This window comes from Gallus gallus, chromosome 12 (assembly GCF_016699485.2).
Source record: "Gallus gallus isolate bGalGal1 chromosome 12, bGalGal1.mat.broiler.GRCg7b, whole genome shotgun sequence".
Lineage (NCBI taxonomy): Eukaryota > Metazoa > Chordata > Aves > Galliformes > Phasianidae > Gallus > Gallus gallus.
Window position 1 is genome coordinate 15,475,798 of NC_052543.1, and position 16,056 is coordinate 15,491,853.

At 39.3% G+C, this 16,056-nt stretch overlaps 1 protein-coding gene across 2 annotated transcripts; it reads right to left on the reverse strand.

The window, feature by feature from the left end:
• Window positions 1-220: 220 nt before the first annotated feature.
• Window positions 221-15,902, reverse strand: TMF1 (TATA element modulatory factor 1). 2 transcript variants are annotated; one of them, XM_046900227.1, is made up of 17 exons: window positions 15,737-15,902; window positions 13,628-14,865; window positions 11,806-11,909; window positions 10,852-10,978; window positions 10,480-10,585; window positions 10,178-10,320; window positions 9,478-9,644; window positions 9,178-9,334; window positions 8,647-8,739; window positions 7,658-7,814; window positions 7,001-7,193; window positions 6,335-6,404; window positions 6,153-6,245; window positions 5,055-5,165; window positions 4,300-4,446; window positions 3,745-3,870; window positions 221-3,010 (listed from the first exon to the last, which is right to left on the reverse strand). In XM_046900227.1, exons 1-17 carry the CDS (start codon window positions 15,885-15,887, stop codon window positions 2,867-2,869), a joined length of 3,327 nt encoding a protein of 1,108 aa, XP_046756183.1. In that variant the 5' UTR covers window positions 15,888-15,902; the 3' UTR covers window positions 221-2,866. The 2 variants fall into 2 exon arrangements, with proteins under 2 accessions (XP_046756183.1, XP_423749.3); XM_423749.8 differs by lacking the exon at window positions 15,737-15,902 and adding an exon at window positions 15,360-15,629.
• Window positions 15,903-16,056: the final 154 nt, after the last annotated feature.

Here is a 16,056-nt window from a genome sequence, read left to right on the forward strand (position 1 = left end):
ATCCCTAATCCCATTACCGCCGTGCGGTTATAAATACACCAGGCCCTTGTACCCAAATAGCCATGACTCGTTCACATGTAGCTGAAATTCCAAATCCACGGAGCCCTCGGGCAGCCCTACACTCAGCATCTTCCCTTCAGAGCTCCCGCTCCATACCTACCAACAAGAGAAACCCACAGCGCTGCTTTAAGCCTTTGACAGACAGAACCAGAGCCCACGCTTAGCATAAAGTTTTATTTCACCCCGACCTGTGCTCTGTACAGTCTATACACATTTTACAATTAGAAACCAAGGTTCCGTTTTCCCCACAGGGTAACCCATGTTGTTCCTTATTTAGGATCTTCATAGCCCTTAGCGAAACGTGCATTGTAACAGACGTGTTAACGGGACAAAAATGGACAGAACCAACCCTTTTTCCAATGGATGGATACATGTGGTTTTTAATGTTTGCTTCTTTGCTCCTGGAGGAGGCAACACCAACTCAACACCATGCCGGCCCCTTCTATGCTCATCCAAACCCACCTCCCTTAGCAGAGGCCTTGCCCTCCTTTGCCAAAGGCATGAAATAAGACCCCTCTGAACAGCATACTTTGAGCAAGCCCTTAAATAACCTTTCTCCACACTCGCCTATGCAGTGAGAATGAGCTGTAAATTAGTTGCTTCCACGAGGGTTACTTAAACATAACAAATTTAAATGGAAGAGGATGGCAGTATTGTGACCTAAATGCTTGCTTTTTGCATGTGTTTTTTTTTTCCTTTCCATAGCAACGAGCATCAAATGTCCTGGTATACATCAACGTTTCCTTAAAACAAGCCTACAAGTATGATATCAAAGTGAATCAGAAGTCTATATTACCTTCCAGCAGCTACTCTGGTTTCTAAGGCTTTGATGCTTATGACACGGAAGGCCCCTGGATTGCTCTGTGATAGCAAATGTTGCATTGAATGAGAATAAAGAATCCAAAAAGAGTCAATACAGCTATTTACATCTGCTTTTGTACAATTTGGAAATCTAACAAAACCCTCAAATATTTCTGTATCTAAAAAATGTTAATGCTGAGTGTGTGTGTGTGTGTGTGTGTCAATTTCTCATTTACCTCCTGGAAACACAAGACAGGCTGAGGCGCTCAAACCTGCATGTGAAGGAGCATCCTGCACATGTTAGAAACAAAACGTTTCCTTCAAAAACACTGGCAGTACTAAGGCCAAACAAAAGCCATAAAGTGATCTATATATATCTCTAAAGTGCTCCATTTGTCTCCCAAGACCGTAAAAAGAGCCATCTACTGATTCTCTGCGAAGAATAACAGCTGTTTCTCAACGTTAATCTTTATGAAATAAGGTGTTTTGGAGTTTGATTGGTTCTTTGTTTTGCTTTTCAAGAAATGGATGAGCTGACAGTTGCACATCCTAATTCTGGCTGACTTAACATGCTGCAAATCTAAGTTCCGACGACTGCTTTCACTTTGGCTTGGTTTTTTGTTGTAGGCTTTTTCCTTTTAACTTAAAGCAACTGAGAACATTTCACTATGATGGCAAAGTGATAAATTCTGAGGCTGTTCAACAAAAACAGCTTCTCATCATCTGTAGCTTTGCCTCCTTCTGTCCACTGAATACAGAAGCAGAAACAGAGTTCTCCAACACAAATGCAAAAGAAACCCCTCGAAGTGGAGGCAACAGTATGATAGGTCAAGAATTTCAACTGCAGAGTATTTCACATGAGTGTCTATCACAGCTACAGCTCTGAGACAGAGAAATATTTGCTGGCTGGAATGCAAAGAGGAGGAGACAAGCTTCTTCCCCCGATTCTCAGCATTCCCAAGGGTCCAATTCCAAAGTTTCCTCTGACACGACCCAAAGCATGGCTAGGCATCAAGCCACGTGGATGCTGTCTGACCAATACCTCACTCAAGGAATGGCATGAGAAATACTTTGCAGCCACTGGAGACTTGCTTGAAAACTATATTAAGCGGCAATCCAGTTCTGTAGAAGCCTAAACCTTGCTATTTATATACCAGGAATGATGACATGAGAGCAGCAGCAATTCTTTTATTTCAAAAAATACGTATTTTTTTCCTGCATTCTTCTGAACCGTTTTAGCTACCATTATAAGAGTCAGCATTCAATCCCAGAGCAAATACTGAACGCTTCATTTTTCTGGTGTTACAAGTTAAGAACATTGAGAATGACAAACAGATCAGCTGCCTACAGACAGCTCATGAGACACAACATGAGCAATAGATAAAATAAAGCTGTAGGTTATACAGTTTAATCTGTGTCTCACACTCTGCTTTACAGGACTCAGAAGTAGATCAGGCTGACTATTCTACACAGAGAACTGTTGTCCTAACATGTCCTAACGTAAGAGCTTCCTTTCAGGAAAATACCCAATTATCCTTCAGACTGCAAACCACTGCTATTTCATTACTAAAAATGACCTGGTCAAATTTTAGAAAAACTCTTCTAAAGAACATTTTAAAAAGGCTTCTGATTTGTCACGGGTATATGAGTATATGAAGGGCCACTTGAGTAAATCTCATGCCTTCCAGTGCTGTCTCATGAGGTAACAACCATCTTTCCTGATAGTGTTTTTGTAAGTAAAATGGTCCTTTCTTAGTAAAAACAGAAATACAGAGATGACTTAATTTTCTCTTTTAAATATTGCACAAATAATTTAACTGCAGACAGTAGAAGACATTTAAAGCATTGATTTTTGTCAATGTATGAACTCTATTGTGTAGACACACTTTTCTATCATACACTTAATTCTCTTTTTTTTTTTAAACAAGACATTTTAATCCAGCATTTACATAAACAAATATCTATACAATCTGTTACCATATCCCATTAGGAGTTCCAGCAGGAGTTAGTTTTGTCTTTGTTTTAAAAGTTCATCTATCTGAGTCTTATACATGTTTTTCACATCCTCAAGATCTAGCCGGAGTTCTTCAGCTTCCTCTGCTTTCTCCCCATACATCTGAAGAATGGTATTGTACCTTTGATCCAAGTCCTGCAATAACACACAGTTTGCTATCAGACTGACACTCAAAGATTTGCTGCCAGAACAGTGTTTTTACACTCCTAGGCAAAATGAGCAGAGTGTCATTTTATCAAAGTGTAACTATTTTACAGTGGTGCACAAAGCAAACTCTTTATGCTTCGACTCTCTGAATACAGCTGGATTTATCTAAATATGAGAAGAAACTCCCAAGTTGAAAGTTCTGGACTACGAAGAGTTGGTGCTGGTACAGAGGAATCACTGAAGCATCCTGAAGTGCCACATGCATTAAAAAACAGTTAGCAAATTACACTGAAATTTTACTATGGAAATGTTTTGACATTCTGCATTTAAAGAACAGTAATTTCCAAAATTATTTCAAAACTGTTTCTAATGTTAAAGTTCTGAGGTGTTTAGAGGACTAAAATATTTGTCCTGTTAACTGTATCACTGCCACACACAAACTCAGCCTCTAATTGAGGCTGTTTATCAAAACATCTCCTCTACTAAAAAGATTTGCCTTTATGTGGCAGAAATGACCTCTCACTACCTGAGCATGCAATCCTATGTAAAGCACACGTTTTAACACAGACATTTTGAAAGTGATTATCAGTCATGAAGTAGGGATTATCAGATTTTCTAATAAGCAAAGAAATCATTTATGATTAGAGACGTATTTTAATATAAACTGATAGATGTATTAAAAAAAGCCCATTATATCAGATTTACAACACAAATGCACTTACCTTTAACTGTGCACGCAATTTTGGTATTTCCTTCACTTTTTCTTCAAGTTCATCATTTTGATTTGTTAATTTGACCAATTCTTCTGCCATTATCGATCTAGTTTTTTCAAGGTTTCCAATTTCCAGCTAAAGGAAACGTTTCACCATTAGGAGGAAGAGATAATTACCTTTTTCATATTATGCAGGATCTGAATGTTTTGAAACAGTAAAGATTTTTCATTAACTGAACTAAGAAATAGCACCTCCTGGAAGCACTCTCACTTTCTTCTCAGATCTGATCAGTGCTTTTTGCTTCGTTTTGTTTCAGACAGGCAAGTTCAGTTTTCTTGATAAGTCCTTGCCAAAATGAAAAAAGGAAGCAACAAATGTTTCTCTTGCTCATCCCTATCTACTTGGCCACTCATGCAGTGGCTTTCTGAATTAACAGAACTGACAGTCTGCAGTGAGGAGAGGAATCAAACTTTCTGAGTATAAAACCAGTAAAACACAGCAGACTGCATTAACATTTAACCTTAAAAGTGCTGCATTTCATCTATATAAGAGTAACCACAATACCTGTAGATGTGAGATCTCTCCTTCTCTTAGTTTTAACTGTGATTGAAGGTTTTCAATTATACTTGAACCTGCTCCCATCCTTATAGCATCATAAAGATTGCTCCCACTGGTAGCTGTTGGTCCAAATGAGTGATCATGAGGATCATCCTACAAATAGAAAGGTGAGATTTTTAGGTTGTCTAACAAGTACCTGCTTTTAAATCCCCTCTCTCCTGAAGTATTACTTCCTTTAAAATCTACAATTATACTGTTACTAAGCAAGCACTTCAATACTTAACATTCTTTTTTTTTTTTTTTTTAAACAGAAGCTTAAGGTGAATATTTACAGATTGAGATAGCTCCTTACTGGCAAGTATTTATGTCATACAACTACCATTTAACTCGGACATGGACAACTGCATCCACATGAAAGCAACGGACTTCACAAAGGCCACAACAGTCAATGATACAGCCTGCAGAGTGGGCTTGCACCCTACACCTGGATTACTTGCAAAGATAAATCAGTTGGCTTGACTTCTACCAATGTTATTCAAATCTTCTGGCTAAAATTGGTCATCTGAACTCAGCACTGATACATGCGTATATCTGTCTGCAGTAAAAACTGTCTGCATGTGTATATCTGTCTGCCTTTCACAGATGCTTTATAGTCATAGACATCTCATAAGCAAGTTCTCAAGAGTCATTTTCAACATTAACAAAGCTTCCTGAAGAGAAAAAAGTACATCAAAAAAGCCAGTATTACTGATATACAATACCTGTGACAGAAAAGAGGTCTGAAGACCTGCCATATCAACTCCACTTATGGAACTAGAGCGTGACATAGTTGGAGTGCTTGAAACAGTTTCAATTGTAAATGACTTCCGATCCTTAAATAAAAAAGAAGAAAACCAACAAGGCAAACATCATCACCACTTAGTTACAGAAAAAAAGTTTACAAGATGGTGAAAGATTCTGTAAAAACAGACTTCCCTTTCCTCCTCACCTAGTAAAAAGCTCAGTGATGAAGAACTGTTGTGCTACTAACACTTTCAGTGTTTGCTTAACTCTTTAGACTTTTCAAGCAAAAAAGACACAAGCTGCGGACTACAACAAAATAATTTCTCTTTCAGTAGACAATGCAGATGCAGAAGTAGTTTTAGATGCCCAAACACACACCACAGGAAGAATAACAAAACCCAGAAGTATGTCACTTTTTGGAATGCATGTTAATTCTCTTTTTTCTTTTTCTTTCCTTTTTTTTTTTTTTAATGTTATGAAAATTAACTCTGAGATTTCTTATATTACTGACATACCTTCCAAACAGACTGATCTCTTTTACAGTCAGCATCTGAAAGTTTAGGACCCTCTGAAGGATAAAGCTGTTACATTTTGGAACTAGAGAGAGGAAGTAACCAGCAACAGAAACAGTTTCACTTGAATATCAACTGCAAATCAGAAGTTACTGACGCCACAAGACTATTTTGTGACTTAAAGTGGAAGGTATGCAGTACATTACATACAAGTATGTGAAACTCAGAACAGGAACTCAGTGGAAGCAATGCTAGCACTCTAAGCAAAGCAAACAAGTAGCTTCAGAAGAAGATTCAGAAGATTCAGAATAACCAATATCTGGTTTTTATCTATTCTATTAATTTAATTATTACTCAAGACTTCTTTCAGCAAGTTTTACAAAAGCTCACTCAAAATAAAAGGCAGGCACAATAAAGAAAAAGCCAAATTCCTAATGTGTACACTCAGAATATACTGTACTGCCCTAAGGCTGCTTTGTTGCTTGCCACAGTTTTAGTTTCTAGATATCTAACAGAATAATGATAGCCTCAATAAAACTGAATAGAAATGTTAGGCTTTGGTACCTTTTCCTTTGCTGCTTCTTGTGCAAAAATTGCCTTCTTTCTTTCCTGTTCAATCTTCATTTTCTCCATTTCTAATTGAGTAGTCAGCAGTGCCTACAAAAGTTAACACAGGTTGTTAACCCCCTGTTGGCACAGGTGTCAATAAAAGCTAAAAGCTGAAGTAGACTTGAAGCAGACAATACCTTTTCTTTCTTTGCATCTTCCAAAGTTTTTGCATATTCATCTTTGAGTTCTTCTAGTTCAACCTCATACCTACCATCAAAGAGGAACAAAAAGTCAAGAAATAAGTATTCTGTATTTACTTTTGTTCTGATGTTGGCTGGGATAGAGTTAATTTCTTTCATGCAGTCTTGCATGATACTGTGGTTTGGATTTTTGATTAAAACAGAGGTGATAACACAAGAATGTTTTAGTTAATGCTGAGCAGTGCTTGCACAGTCAAAGACTTTTCAGCTTCTCATGCTGCCCCATGGGCAGGGAGGCTGGGGGAGCACAAAAAGCTGGGAAGGGACACATCCAAGACAGCTGACTCAAACTGGCCAAAGTGATATTCTGTACCATACGATGTCATGCTCAGCAATATCTTTATCAGCAAAATCACTTAATAAAAACATGACTTCAAGATGTTAGAACATTATGAAGTGCCATATTTCAGACAATCTTTAGCATGAAACAAACTACCCCCGAGAAGTTGACTGTTATCTTAAGAACTGGGTTTTTTGTTTGTTTGTTTTTAAACAGTACTATCAACACTCTGGGGATCGAAATCAACACTCAAGATTCCAGCTTGAAGTCAAAGAGCTGCTGCAGATGTTCGTACAATAGATAGCTGACTCCACTCTACTCACCTACTGTTTTCAACTTCCATTTTCTTCAGTTTGTTTCTCTCCATTTCTACCTGAGCCTGGAGGCGACTATTCTCTTGCCTTAAGCGACTGTTCTGAGACTCAGTAGAAGACATCTGAACTTTATTAGACATAAGCTCTTCTGTAGCAGCCCGTTCTCTCTCAGCAGCTGCTGCTAGAAGAGTTTGAGACTCACCTAATGTTAAAGGCAAAAACAAACAAATCAATACAGAATTTACCTTTTCTGCTCACACAGTTATAATGCGGGTCAATCATTTATGCATCAAAATGGACGTTGAGGCATTTTTGTCAGTATTTCTGAAGCAACTATTTTTTTTTCTAAATACCAGTCTACCTTCAGTGTCTCAGCGTTCATGCTTCTTTCACATGCTGTAAGTACATGCATACTGTAACACCTCTATCTTACAGTCCCATTGTCCTGCAATTGTGTTTTAAAGAATATCAGTGAGTTACATACCTGAGAACCTTGGCGATACAACCCATATATCAGTTCCTTACAGGAACGCATTTTGTGCTCACCAATTCCAATTCACTCACCCAACCCTTGGGCAAACATTAAGCCTTTTTAAATTTACTTTCAGTTACTTTACATCTTCCAGCGAGAGTTGTACAGCTCAGTATAAGCTACAAACATCTTACCAAGTCTGTCAGAAAGGTTCTTTTCCAATTTTTCCCACGCAGAGGTTTGTGCTCCCAGAGTGGCTTGTAAATTCTCTATCTGCCGGAGAAGAGGGCGTGTAGCAGAAGTAACACTTTGACTTAGTTCTTGGTTCCGGCTCTCTGCTTCCTGGAGTCTCTGAAATCACAAGTTTAATGTTTTAAAGCATTAAAACCATACAGTGGATTTAAATCATATCACACAACTCATCTAAATACATCACGTTCTAAAATCCTTTTGATTAAACTAACAGTGAAGCCTGAAATCCCAGCAGGGTAGTGCATCATTTTTAGATACATGACAAAGCAACAGCCCACACATTTTCATTTTCAAGAGTAGAAAGCAATTTATCCAATACCAGCGGTCAGTTCTGATGCCTGAAGCTTCCTGAATTAACCAACCTTGCAAATTATCAGTTCATACCTGGCAGCACACTAAACATTGCAGCAGAAGACAAATAATGCCTCTAATTTTGGTAACCTCTCTCCTCATCCTCCACTTACACAACACTTATGCATGATTCTGCTCAGTTCCAGCCCCATACAAACAAATCCCTTTGTGCTCCAATATCATCTGTTATTAAGTTTACTTTCCCTCAGGACACCACTTGAAGACCTTTGACAACAAAATAACTGAACATCAAGAAAAAAAATACTCTTAAGAAGAAGATAAGAGTCATTCGAAACATTTGCTAGCAATTTTAGAAGACAAACTTAATGACTGTACATTGTCTCATACTAGAAGAATAGCATTACATTTAAAATGCTTTAAAATTATTATTTTGTTTTCAATATTAAAGGCAACGTCTTTTGACCACACATTTTTTATTGTTCTTCTACATGGGAAAAAAACACCACAGGAAACTGGGAATACAAAACCTCTCTTTCAGGATACTTATGTAATGTAAACATTTTGTTTTCAATTTTTTGAGCCCTCCTTACAGATATGCATTGCTTATTTGCTGGAATACCTGCTGTAGTTCACTGATTTCCTGACGTAAATAGTCTTCTTTTCTCGCTGCCTGCTGTTCTGCACGTTGCAGAGCTAGCCTCAGGTCTGCCACCTAGGTAAACAAGGTGTGTCATTAAACTCTTACCAAACATTACAGCGCCATCTACTAACTGCTATAGTCCTCTGTTGCTCTTAAACACACTCAAACAGGGCGTGTCTGCTTACAAGTTTAACACTTGAGTTCTACATATGCACAAATAGCTAGATTTTTGTATTATTTCATTTATTTATCCCCCAAATTTATCCCCAATTTATTTATCCCCAAAAGTTGTGTCCAATTAAATTTCTCGACCTTTGCATCATGATACGAATACTACACACTTAGTAGATAGACTGTCAAAGTCACTTTATTTAGACAACTAGAATTAAGTCTTAGAAATGAGTTCCATCTTCTTTTGTGCCTGATACATTATGGAAGATGTACTTGGCACCATCCATATGCACTTGTTTGTTCAATTAGGAAGTTTTATTCACCATGTTTAAGACACACCTGAATTGCCAAAGCTTCCTGTTGCTGCCGTGCCTCATCCTTGGCCTTCTCCAGTGCTAACCCAAGCTCTTCCTTTGCCTTCATTTCCCGACTCAGGGCGGCTTCTTGTGCCTCACTGTCCTTTGTAGCATTAGCTTTATGAAGATCTGCAAGTTCTCTGTGGGAGAGAGAAAAGAAACAAACAGTGACTTCACAAATAACTTCATTATATATCATTGTAGCATCATGGAAGCACTGCATAAGAAGTAGACACCGAAAATGATTGTACAGTGGAATACAGACATACAAATATCTGCCTACTTGTATGCACTGTCAAGTGCTGCCTGGACACTTCTGTTCCGTTCTTCAAGGTCTTCCACTTCTGCCTGAAGCTTAGCAAGATCCTTTTCTTGTCGCTCCACAACAATGTTCAGTTGTTTAATGCTGTCTCGATGCTGCTTCTCAAGGTCTTCCTTGCCATCAAGTACCTATTAGGGTGCCAACAAGAAGCATCAGACTAATTCCAGTCCACAGGGTAGATCACGTCATCTGAGCAAGGACAGTGACAACTGTGGTAACAGATACAGAATTAATTTACACAAAATGACTGAAGTGATATTAGATCTTGCCAAAACAGAAAGGGAAGAGAAAAGGTTGCCTCTCCAGAACACATTCCACCACCAGTTTCACATACTTCCTCATGTTACGTCTTCAGCTTTTAAGATCTTGATTTGAGCAACAAATCAAAGTTTAAAAAAACAAAAACAAAAACTGACCATGTTTTTCCAACTCAAAATTTCGTAAGCTGAATTTAGTCAGCCTGAAAATCAGCAGTGCAAGTGCAAACAAGCAGCAGGAAAGAGATGTGACTGCAACTTAAAAGGACCGAAATTGCATCTCAGTGTTCCACTAATAAGAATTAGAAAAGTTTATCAACAAAACAAACAAAAAAAAATAAGTCCACCTACAGCTTCCCCAAAAGGCTGAACTAAAAAGCTTTTGAGAAAAAAGCAAATCTCACCTGTTTTAAGTGCTGCAACTCTTCTTCCAGTTCCTTAATCTTTTTGTTCTGTTTTGTGTTAATATTTTCTCTTTCTTTCTCCTTTGCTCTTAATTTCTTAATAGTGTTGGAATTGTGAAGCTGTTGTTTGGAAAGTTTTTCTCCTGTGAAGTAAACACATAAAATTTAGCATCTATTGCCTGCTATTCTAAGAACAGTCTTCAAATGATGCATTTTCTCTGCCAAGTAACGAAGGCTTTAATGTAAATACAGTACATTTCAAATTATTCTACAGATTTTACTTTATTTTTTTTAATTCATACCTTCCTCCATCAATCCTTTGATTTGCTCTTCTTTTTCTTTCAGTAATTCAGCAGTTTCATTGGTATTAAGTCTAGTAGCCAACTCCTCTTTAACGGTCTTTACTTCCTAAATAACAGAACAAAATACTTAGGGTATTTTAGTAGGATGTGTTTATGGATAAATGCATGGTTATGCTGATCACCTATTACTTTTCCCCTTCCCTCTCAAAATGCTCCTCAAGAACAACAGGCTGGAAGGGACCTCTGGAGGTTACGTGATCCAACCTTGTATTTAAAGTAAAGCTAACTTCAGAGTCAAACGGGATTGCTCAGAGCTGTATCCCATCAAATTTTAACACCTCCAAGGATTTGTTTCATTAAAAAGCTGATTACCTTTTTAGCTGCATCTCTTTCTTTGCATGCTACCTGGAGCTTCTTTTCAGCATCTGCTATTCGCTGTGCAAATTCCTCCTTAAGAGATGAAATGCTGCTGGTCTCTTCTTTCACTCTAAACATTTCACTGCATTTAAAATAAACACTTCAGAACAGTTTCACAGATATGTGACATTCCAAACATCCTGCAACAGTTTAAATGCTTTTAAAATATGCTTATGACTTTTACACACATCCATAAGAAGTACCAATCAAAAATCTTGATTAATCCACTAAGTTACCAGCGAAAGCAACAAGATGCTAGATAGACCTTAGAAGTTTTGCCCCTTAATCAAGTTATTTTCAAATAACCTCTTAATCTGTATCATACATAGGGGAAATGAATACATACATTTTTAAATTAAGATCAATTTAGTCATTAGATAATACCTTCACATATTATCTGCAAATGTCTAGAATTCATATTTGATAAGTAAACTGGCAAATTCAACTTTTCATTTTGCATTTTAACTTGAGTTAAATAATGAATTCATATGTTAATTACAACCAGCCCTCCTACCTTGTTTTCACTGCCTCTGCTCCTGTCAGCAAATGACACAGTAAATCAGATTTATCTCTTTGTCCCAGAGCAGTCAGTTTCCCTTAATAGCAGATCCCAGCCTTATAATAAAGATCTTTAGTAATATCAAAATCTGACTGCACATCTGATTCCCACTCCTTACTTAGGCCTCCTTCATTAGCTCTCCCAAAAGAAGTTGTAGCTACAAGAAATAACAACTCTAAGAAATACCATCACAGCACATGTAAGCATTACTTCCATCTGCCCCAAATACTGCATATCCCTTGTAGCCTTTGTTCTAGTGACAACTGGTACATGTTTTACCATTTCATCTACTTTGTGTATTACAATAAAGTTACACCTAGACCAATGATCGTGTATACTTCCATACTTACTCCTTTAGGTTATCATAAGCTTCTTCCAGCCGTGCCTTCTCTTTACTTGTACTCAGTAACTGTGTTTCCCTCTTCTCCAGTTTCTCAGTTAATGAATCAATCATCTGGACAATGTTTTTACAGATCAAGATTGGATGAATGGGACAATTAAAACACGAAAGGAGCAGGTTTCCCCTTTCCCCTCTCACCATTCCCTCCCCATATTATTCAACATTAAACTTTTCAAGGTTTTCAGGATCGTGTAGTTAGAAGATCACCACGTGTCTGCTATGTTTACTTAGAACTGAGTCAATTCTAAACACAAGATTTCTATTCTAGAGTTAAAACAAAAACCCTTCTAAGCAAGCACATACAGCTCAGCTGAGCTCCTCAACAAAATGAACAGCAGTTGTATTTAATTACAAAGTTTTTAAACAGAGCTGATAGCCTATAGAACAACAGCTGATGTTAAACACTCAGACTAACACTGTGCTCCTCATACCACTCTTTACAAAGTCATGGAATTATTCACATCTGAAGAGGTCTCTTCTATGAAATGTTAACATTGGATGAGAAAACAAACTTTCAGACAGGGTGTGGAGCTGATAAAAAAATCATCTAATAACGGATTTTTGAAAGCTAAATAGAGGGAAATAGCACAAACATATACAAAATATAAAGAAATCAAACAGATTCTATTAATGAATGGTGTTATATGGTCAATAAAAGACAACATTTGTTGTGGTCCATTAACAACTACTTGGTATGTTAGGAAAACTTATGTAGACTAATGTAAACTTAAGGAGATTCATGACTATGGAGTTTCCCTAAGGAATTTACACTGATATTCTCTACAATTTAAAGAAACAAAAAAAGCTTTCCTTAAAATACAAATAATATTGCAGCTTTATGAGCCCCATAAGCAATTTTTTTTTTCCTTGTTAGGGTTAGAAACAGCTTTGGTATGGCAAACACGCCTACAGGACATGGCCTACAGGGCCTACCTACGTCACATACTGTGCAAACACACTGTGTCTAAAACAAAACGCAGAAAATAAATAGAGTAAAATGTACCAACACATATCAGAATTTAAAGACAAGAACAGAGGGGCAGGAAGGTGACAAAGGAAATGGGACAAATAAAACAGCGCACACAAAGCTCAAGTTTAGCTTTCCACAGAGGAACTAGAAATGTGGAGAAGTAGGATATTCCATCTATTTAAACTAGCCGTTCAAATTTCTCCTATTTGCTATCAATACGCATGCCTTCCTTCTCCATTTAATGCCTAATACACCTCTTTTTTAAAAGTAAAGATTATTTCTGCTAAAAACACACATGAATTGATCCAGAACAAAGGACATTCATGCTATTACTGTCCCAAGGATCATAAGTAATGCTCCCGCAATGTAACCAGACTTTAACAGTTCGCAAACATGGGGAAAAAATGCTTGCAAAAAACTACCCAGATTACTGATGAAATCCTAAAGGCTTGCAGTTTCACAGATCAAATTAAAATACCTCAAGAAACCTCTTCCACCTTTCACAGAAAAAAAGGAATTTGCATCAACCAATTAAAGTAATACATTTGACTTTTCAGTACTTCCCATTTGCCTGCATCAGCCACAATTCTCAACACTGATAACTGAACGTAAGTGAAACCCAAAATGATTTGACCAGAAATTTCAGCAATATTTTTCCACAGCAGAATATTAGATAATTTTCTACAATTAAGTTAATTCAGTATTAATCAATTCAGCTGAGGTAAGGCTAATATATCTAACATGAGATGATGGGAGTTTAGCTTGGAATCAGAAGGTGTGTTTGCAGAACTTCTATGCTTACCTTTTTAAGCTTTTCCACTTCAGAGTCCTCTTCCAGCACCGTTCCATCAGCATCGGGCTGAGGCTCAGTCTCCTCTTTCCCAACCTGTTCCTCAGTTTGCACGGCAGACAGCAAAACATCTGGCTGCTCAGAATTAACAGGTGTTGCACTTCTCCCACTCTCTTCCATCTCAGCTTCCTCAGTGTGTACCACAGGACTTTCGTTCACATCTTCAGATTTACTTTTCAGGGGGTCAACCGTTTCTGTCTTTGGTGCAGAAGGACTGATAGCAACAGATGCTGAACCACAAGCCTTGCCTGATAATTCATCATCTGAATTTATTTCACTTACACTTCTACTATCCAAAGACTGCACACTAAATGAATCTATTCTTTCAAAAGCATCAGAGGAGCAGCCGCTTTCGGTCATTTTTTGAAAGTCATCCAAACGATTATAGTCTGCACAGGCAGATGTAGATAAAAGCTGAAACGACGTTTGCATTAGATGAAGACTGGATTTTGAATCTGCAGCTTCTTGTCTTGAACTTACTGAGCTCTCACTTATTACACTTTCATGGTCCAAAACTTCAATATCACTAGTTGTGGATGTCCCCGAGGAGAAAGTGCTTATTGGGGGTGATGGTGTATTGCTTTGCCTGTCCTCAGTTTTTTGTTCCTTAGTTTCCAAGGCTGCATCTTTTGTACCTGTATTAGGAGGCTGTGAGTTGCTATCCAGTGCACCTCCAGTTCTATCTGCCCCCACATTGGATTTTCCATTAAGAGCATCCTCAGGTTCTTTCAAATTTAGAGCAGACGCCTTTTTGTCAGCAACTTCATTTGTGCTTTCTTCATGCTCAGCATTAGATTTAAGCACAGAATTCTCTCCTAGTTTCTCCTTTGGACTATCACGGTTTTTCAAGTCCACTAGGCCACCTACAGAGGAATCCTTCACTTCTGCCTCTGTAGTCACCAGTACTTCCAGCTGACTGAAGTGCTGAGGTTCCTTTAAAGTGCTTTTCACCTCCTCCTTGGGTCGCTGCGATTTGGCCGGAGGTTTGGACACCACTGGACTTTTCTGTATACTCTGAACATCCGTTGGAGAGAGAAAGGCACTGAAGAAGTTTTCAGACTCATCTACTACTGCTCTCCTCACTGGTTTGGTGATTGCTGTTGGTGATACTGGCTGATTCTGTGGTTCTGTATTCGAACTTAAACCCCATGAAGAGGTATCCCATCCTCCACTTATGAGAGAATTTGTTCCTGAAACAATTAAAAAGCACAAAGATATAGACCAAGAGAAGTTTGAAATTATTTTTTAATATTTTTCTTATATGAATATGCAACAGGTTGAGAAGAAAAGTTTTCAATATCATATAAAGCAAATATGATCACAAACAGCAACATTTTTGCTAACACTTCCTACCAAAGCTTGGAACTGGCTTTTAGACAAAATAAAAGAAGGAAGACAAAGTAACTCAAGGACTTAAGGTGGACCAAGACACCTCCAGCAAGTAAGAATATCCGAGAAAAGCAAACATACTCTCTGCATATAACTTGAAAAAGGCCTGAAAGAAGCCATACAAAATTATGGCAATAACGCAAAAACAGAGGATTTCTCAGAGGAGATGGGGAGGCGGTGAAGGGGAGAAGAGCCCATGCAGCACTCGGACGGTCCGGGAAGATGGGAGGCCATGAGGAGAGCCGCCCTCCCGCCCCACGCACTGTAAGCCCAGGCCTTGCCGCCGCCCTCTCACCGTCGCCGTAGTCGGGGATGACGGCATCGGGCCAGGGGCTCTCCTCGGCCTGGATGTCCAACACCCGGTCTATAGACTTCTGGGCCTGGGACAGCGCCTGCTTAGCGAAGCTGGACAGCTGTGAGGCGTTGAACCAGCTCATCCTCCGCGCCACCCGCTCCCGCTCGGACGCGGCAGCCCCGAGCCACAGGCAAGGCCGCGGCCGCGACCCCCGGGCCCGTAGGGCCCTCTCCGCGGCAGCGGCGGAACCGGCGGCCTCGGGCTCGGCTCGGCGCCTGCGCGCCCGCACGCTCCACGTCGCAAACAGCCCTCGCGCAGCCGCCAGCCGGCCCTCCGACACGTCGCACGAGGCGGAGCGAAGCCTTCCGCCTCGGTACCTGTCATGGCGGAGGGGGTACCACCTCCACTTCCGCCTCGGTATCTGTCATGGCGGTGAGGAACCACTTCCGCTTCAGCGCTTGCGTCGAGGAGGGCTGTCCTTGGTTCCCAGAAGTGCAGCGGCCTGCCCGGGCCGTCAATGCCTCTCATCCCGTCCCCTCCATCTTCCCCACGAAATGCTGAACGCGCATATGCATTTACTCCTCCTCAGTGCCTACTTCGGCTGCTAGTTGCAGCAGGAAGCATATCACAAACAGAGTAGAGTTTTATAAAGCTCAGTACCTGAACCACCTGCTCCCACAGCCTATGCTGCTCCTTT